Below are 6,758 nucleotides of genomic sequence, written 5' to 3' on the forward strand. Positions count from 1 at the left end.
CTTGGGTTTACCTGAAATACTTGCCGAGAGAGTCAACGCCTGTCCAGATGAAGCCGTTTGCCATTTCGCCTGATTTTGTATCAGCTGGGAAAAGGTAAACTGGTGCAAGGCACAGACTGGGAGAGGCAGACTGCCTGCTGCACCCTTCCCACCTCCGGGAGGTCCCAGCACCCACAGATGAAAGGAACAGCAACACTCTCACACGATGGGTGAGACCTGCGAGGAGGGACCCGCACCCCAAACCCGCCTCTGCCTCCTCTGGGCGAGGATGGGGGAAAGCACCAGAGAGCAGGAGGACGCGGGCAGAGTCCGGCGGCCCCGGGGCGAGGAGAGACCCGCGCGCTCACCTGGCTCTGGAGCTCGCTCTGCTGCTTTAGACGCAGGTTCTCGGGGGTGTCTGCCACCATGGTGAAGGACTGCTTCGGGTAGTGTCTGGCGAGAGAAGGGGGATCATGAGTCGCAACGTTCCCGCAGGCCACGGCCACGCTCGCTGCCCCTTCCCACCCAGCGCCTCCCCCCAGCAGCTCCAAGGGCTTCGGCCCCGCTCCAGAGCGTCCCGGGGGGGCAGCAGCCGAGCTGGGACACACCAAGGGGGGTGCAGCAGGAGCCACTGGGGGTGACGGCGTTTCTCCCTGTGCACGCTCACCTCCGCCCAGCGCCCCCCCGGCAGGTAACCCAGTGAGAAACGTGTTATCCCCCAATCTCCATGTTAACTTCAGCTCAACCTCAGTTTTATCAAAAAAGAGGAAGGGGAGTGTTTTTCTTTTTTTTCTCCAGGAGACAAAGCCGTTCCAGGTTTGTGCCTGTCTGATTTCTGGAGAGACCTTAATCCATCTTCAACGTTTCATTAAACAGTCCTGAGGGTAACATCAGCCCAAGCAAAGCAAACGCAGCCACTTTGCCCATTTCCCTGTTTCAGCTGTGAAAGGTCGGAGGGGACCAAGAAGGTTTTACTTGCTTATTTTACTGCCGTTTCGGCCACACAAGTCTCACATGGTGGTTTCCTGGGACTGCAGAATATCACACGCCTGGCAGAGCCCATGTCAGCGTCACCATGCCCAGCTCGGGGCACAGGCTGCGCCTCTCATCCACACCAGTTCAACACGTTTAGCGAATCCTCAGGACATGCCCGGGATGGGAGTGTAAAGCGGGAGACCTCCGTCGTGGTCTGGCTACAAGCCATACCATTGTTCTGGAGTGCCACACAGCAGTTTCTGAAAGCACACGCAGCCTTTGTAGAGACGACACAAACCAACAGTGAAGAAGAACTCAGGTACTGGCAGAAAGTAAATGTCTAATCCTAAAGCTGGAGGCTGCTACAAGCCCTGTCCAAGCAGATGTCAAACTTCATGTGGCCATTCCCACCTCCCGGAGACGCAGCAAACAGCACAAAGCACATCGCTGCCGTGACAGGGCACGTCCAGGTGTGCAAAAGCCTCCAGCCAGGCTGGGCCAGACCCCAGCGGTGGGTTATTGCTGGAGTGTCTCACGCTGAGCAGTGGCAGGGTCAGTCCCAGCACTCCACAGAATCAATCCCGGAATCATCCGGGTTGGAAAAGCCCTTGAGGCTCCTCCAGCCCAACCATGACCCTCCCCCTGACCCTTCCCAACTCCCCCAGATCCCTCAGCGCTGGCTCAGCCCGACTCTTCAACCCCCCCAGGGATCCCGGGGACTCCCCCCTGCCCTGGGCAGCCCATTCCAACGCCCAACAGCCCCTTCTGCACAGAAATCCTTCCTCAGAGCCAGCCTGACCCTGCCCTGGGCAGCTTGAGGCCATTCCCTCGGGGCCTGGCGCTGGGGCCTTGGCTCCAGAGACTCATCCCCCCTCTCTGCCCCCTCCTGGCAGGGAGTTGCCGAGGGCCAGGAGGTCTCCCCTCAGCCTCCTCTTCTCCAGACTGAACCCCCCCAGTTCCCCCAGCCGCTCCCCAGCAGACCTGTGCTCCAGACCCTGCCCCAGCTCCGTCGCCCTTCTCTGGCCACGCTCGAGTCACTCAATGGCCTTTTTGGGGTGAGGGGCCCAAAAATTCATGTTCCCAGAGGCAATGGGAAGGAGAGCGACGACTGGTGCATCCACGCGTTCTCCGAAGGGAGCCGGAGCACAGCCCTTCACACATGACAACCCCTCGCAGGTCTCGGCTCAAGCAGCTAAACCCCGCTTACGTCCCCGTCCCCAACGCCACCAGCAGCTCCCCAAGGTGCCGGCTGCGGGGCTGCAGGAGGGACGGGAGGTGGGTACCTGCCTCCCACACCACGGGAGCCTCCACCCTCTGGCAGGAAGGGCTGTGCCCAAACCCACCCATTTTAAGAGTTTGAAAAAGGAGCCACAGGACGGGAACCTACAATTTTCTTGCCGCACGTGGGCTGTAAGAGAAGGCTGCAGGCGTAAAAGCTGTCACTTTGGAGACTCGTTTAGCTGCACAAGACATCATTATCCAGCGTCTACCAGTGACCGGAGCAGGAGACGCCTCCTCACCCGACACAAATAGCGGAGGCATCGGGAGCGACATGAACCCGCTCCGGCTCGGCACGCAGCTGCCCCGTCCCCACCCTCCGGCGAACAACCGGCTTTTCCAGTCACACCGCGCTGGACAAACAAGGGTATTTTTGGTGGGAGGAAATAAGGGATCAGCCTCCTCAGGGTCACCCACAAGGACAGCAGCTCCCCAGCAGCTCTTGGCCCAGAGGAACGGGCAGAAGTGCTGGGGAACATCTCTCCCACGGCCGGACAGCGACCCTCCACGGGTTAGAAATCCCTGGCAGAGGCCACAGACCCAGGGATCTCCCGTCCCCGACTGCAGCCCCCAGCCCCAGCCTCCCCGCAGGGACGCGCTCTGGGGGGAGCCCCACATCGAGGACCAAAGGCTCCAACAGCCGAGTCTGGCTGGCGAAGTGCAAGCCTGAAGGCACGGTACGACTGCTTGTATCACCCTGACCTTACTCCACGAGGGATTTTACTGCCTGCCCCAGCAGTGCCAGCCTGGACGTGCTTTTAGGTGGCACTGGAACTGGGGGACGGGAGCACTGAAGCCCTCCTGCAGAGCCCAGCCAGCCCTTCTCCACAAGCCTTTCCCTGTCTCAGCGAACGGCTCCAGTTCCTCCAGCCAATTTGCAAGGCTCTGAACACCTCCTCCCCCCGTTCCTCGCTGCCTCTGGAAGGGCTGAGGTGACTTATTCCCGTCCCCAGGGGTTCGCTCAGCTCCGCAATTAGGAAGCAGGGACTGTCAGTAAAGCTGCTGGTGCTTTACCTAGAGCGCTTCAAGAAATACAAATGTTTGGCGCTTGGAAAATAGGAGACTCCCTTTGTAGGCAGAACAAAGGCAGAGAGGAATTAAGATCTTATCTGAAGTGTGTTTGGGATCTCTCCTCCCCAGGGCTCGGGGCGATCCAGCCTGGCAGCGTCCACCTGGTTCAGGTTTGCCACCTCCCTCCCAGCCCCTCTCCGCAGGGGCTCTGCCAGCACCCCCCCAGCACCCTCCACCCCCTCCCACCCCGAGACATCCCACTTTGCAGCTCATCCTGGTGTGAAACCAGCCCTGAAAACGTGGGGTGCTGGCGTCTGGGAAACTGGAAGCCTCCGCCTGCACCCCAGCCCCTCCTCTGTCACGCAACCGGGAGCGTGCCGAGGGCTCCCCCAGCCCTGTGCTGCCCCCGCTCCAGCCCCCAGTGTCCAGGGGACCAGCGGGATGTGACGGGGACACTGGTCCTGCTGGCATTCGACTTGGAGACACCAACTTCTGGAGGTGCAGGCTCGAAAGAAGAGACACCCCCTCCCCTGCAAGGCAGCTGGCTCTGCCTCCAGTCACCTCCCACACACCGCAAGGAGCTGAAAGTCCCAACCAGCTACGGAAAAGCCCGGGCAGCAGAGCACGCTCCCTCCCCAAGGTCTCCTTTAATGAGCAACAACTAACGAAGAGCCTGAATTCATTGTAAGAACAGCGCTGGAGAGTCCGGACCACTCGCTGCAGCATTATCTCGATTGTTACCATGGAAAAGCAACTGTGCCTCCCCTTAACCGCTCTAGGAAACACAAAGCCAGCCCCAGGCTGAGCTCTAGCTCTAAGCTCGAGCCGAGCTGCACTTGTGCAAGCCAGGGAGCTGTTGGGCAACCGGCTCTGAGGAAGAGACCTTACAAAAGCAGAGGTTTCAAAACTCGATGCTGGTGGCACCACCACCACCAGCTCTAACAGGTGAGGTCCTGAGGGTCCTCCTCCTCCTCCTCCTCAGGCCGGATGCGTTCCCAGGGAATCTGCGTCTCAGCTCCCGACACTCTCAGGCTAATGGGAAGAGAAGGAAGGTCACTGCATCCTTCACAGCGCAGTGGGGACAGGATGCACTGAGCCCAGAAGATGACTGCTCACCCTGAAAACACCACGGCACGGCCCGCGCTCCCCTCCCTCTGGACCGTTCCGACGCTGAGCCGAGCCAACACGCCTTGCTGACAACACCCCCAGCAGCCTTTTTGCCCCTTTTCAAAGGAAAAAAAAACCAAACCTAAACAGATTCCCAGAACAGTTGCCACATCCTGTGCTCTCCTGTGAGACGCTGACTCAAGCCAAAATTGCTGCTGGACGCCTCTTCCCCCAGCGCAGCGATCTCTGAGCCTGCAGCTCTGCGACACCGAAGCTCACGACGAGGGTTTGGGGCATCGTCTGAGACGCCTCAACACAGCCAAGTCCTACAAGAAGGGTCACCCACCCGCCAAAACTGCCCCTTTCTGGGCCAACCTTGCCCTTCCGGCTGCTTCTCTGCAAAACTGATGCTCGCATTGCTGCTCTCGGTACCTTGGAGTAAGAGAAGGAGCCTGGGGATTGCTCCTTGGCCCCACCCAGGGGACCAAGGGCCACGCGGTTCCCACCCCGTCACCCAGAGTCGTCGGCGCGAGGACCCAGCCCACAGCCCTGCGTCGTGGCTGGGGACTTCTGCTGATCCTTCCGGGGGTAAAATGGGACATGTCTTGACAACACCCTTCTCAAACAGGCTCTTCTCTTCCCACTAGAGAGAAATCCTTATCTGTGCCAGTCGTTATCCCTTCTATCTGTTTATTTCTGCTTGCCAGAGCTTTCAAGCCCTACATGACTTGGGTTTACCTGAAATACTTGCCGAGAGAGTCAACGCCTGTCCAGATGAAGCCGTTTGCCATTTCGCCTGATTTTGTATCAGCTGGGAAAAGGTAAACTGGTGCAAGGCACAGACTGGGAGAGGCAGACTGCCTGCTGCACCCTTCCCACCTCCGGGAGGTCCCAGCACCCACAGATGAAAGGAACAGCAACACTCTCACACGATGGGTGAGACCTGCGAGGAGGGACCCGCACCCCAAACCCGCCTCTGCCTCCTCTGGGCGAGGATGGGGGAAAGCACCAGAGAGCAGGAGGACGCGGGCAGAGTCCGGCGGCCCCGGGGCGAGGAGAGACCCGCGCGCTCACCTGGCTCTGGAGCTCGCTCTGCTGCTTTAGACGCAGGTTCTCGGGGGTGTCTGCCACCATGGTGAAGGACTGCTTCGGGTAGTGTCTGGCGAGAGAAGGGGGATCATGAGTCGCAACGTTCCCGCAGGCCACGGCCACGCTCGCTGCCCCTTCCCACCCAGCGCCTCCCCCCAGCAGCTCCAAGGGCTTCGGCCCCGCTCCAGAGCGTCCCGGGGGGGCAGCAGCCGAGCTGGGACACACCAAGGGGGGTGCAGCAGGAGCCACTGGGGGTGACGGCGTTTCTCCCTGTGCACGCTCACCTCCGCCCAGCGCCCCCCCGGCAGGTAACCCAGTGAGAAACGTGTTATCCCCCAATCTCCATGTTAACTTCAGCTCAACCTCAGTTTTATCAAAAAAGAGGAAGGGGAGTGTTTTTCTTTTTTTTCTCCAGGAGACAAAGCCGTTCCAGGTTTGTGCCTGTCTGATTTCTGGAGAGACCTTAATCCATCTTCAACGTTTCATTAAACAGTCCTGAGGGTAACATCAGCCCAAGCAAAGCAAACGCAGCCACTTTGCCCATTTCCCTGTTTCAGCTGTGAAAGGTCGGAGGGGACCAAGAAGGTTTTACTTGCTTATTTTACTGCCGTTTCGGCCACACAAGTCTCACATGGTGGTTTCCTGGGACTGCAGAATATCACACGCCTGGCAGAGCCCATGTCAGCGTCACCATGCCCAGCTCGGGGCACAGGCTGCGCCTCTCATCCACACCAGTTCAACACGTTTAGCGAATCCTCAGGACATGCCCGGGATGGGAGTGTAAAGCGGGAGACCTCCGTCGTGGTCTGGCTACAAGCCATACCATTGTTCTGGAGTGCCACACAGCAGTTTCTGAAAGCACACGCAGCCTTTGTAGAGACGACACAAACCAACAGTGAAGAAGAACTCAGGTACTGGCAGAAAGTAAATGTCTAATCCTAAAGCTGGAGGCTGCTACAAGCCCTGTCCAAGCAGATGTCAAACTTCATGTGGCCATTCCCACCTCCCGGAGACGCAGCAAACAGCACAAAGCACATCGCTGCCGTGACAGGGCACGTCCAGGTGTGCAAAAGCCTCCAGCCAGGCTGGGCCAGACCCCAGCGGTGGGTTATTGCTGGAGTGTCTCACGCTGAGCAGTGGCAGGGTCAGTCCCAGCACTCCACAGAATCAATCCCGGAATCATCCGGGTTGGAAAAGCCCTTGAGGCTCCTCCAGCCCAACCATGACCCTCCCCCTGACCCTTCCCAACTCCCCCAGATCCCTCAGCGCTGGCTCAGCCCGACTCTTCAACCCCCCCAGGGATCCCGGGGACTCCCCCC

The 6,758-nt window shown here is 59.4% G+C and overlaps 1 protein-coding gene across 2 annotated transcripts in view; it reads right to left on the reverse strand.

Moving 5' to 3' along the window:
- Window positions 1-6,758, reverse strand: part of LASP1 (LIM and SH3 protein 1) — a 28,661-nt gene that overhangs the window by 10,251 nt on the left and 11,652 nt on the right. The window contains exon 1 of one of the 2 annotated variants that reach the window (XM_026864778.1): window positions 348-443. The exons of the other annotated variant lie outside the window; for it this stretch is intronic. Coding sequence (XP_026720579.1) covers window positions 348-407 — 60 coding nt within the window. The 5' untranslated portion in view covers window positions 408-443. Of the gene's footprint in view, window positions 1-347; window positions 444-6,758 lie in introns of those variants that run through there. 2 annotated transcript variants of the gene reach the window in all.

The sequence above is a fragment of the Athene cunicularia genome (genome assembly GCF_003259725.1).
Source record: "Athene cunicularia isolate RWA chromosome 27 unlocalized genomic scaffold, athCun1 chr27_part1, whole genome shotgun sequence".
Classification (NCBI taxonomy): domain Eukaryota; kingdom Metazoa; phylum Chordata; class Aves; order Strigiformes; family Strigidae; genus Athene; species Athene cunicularia.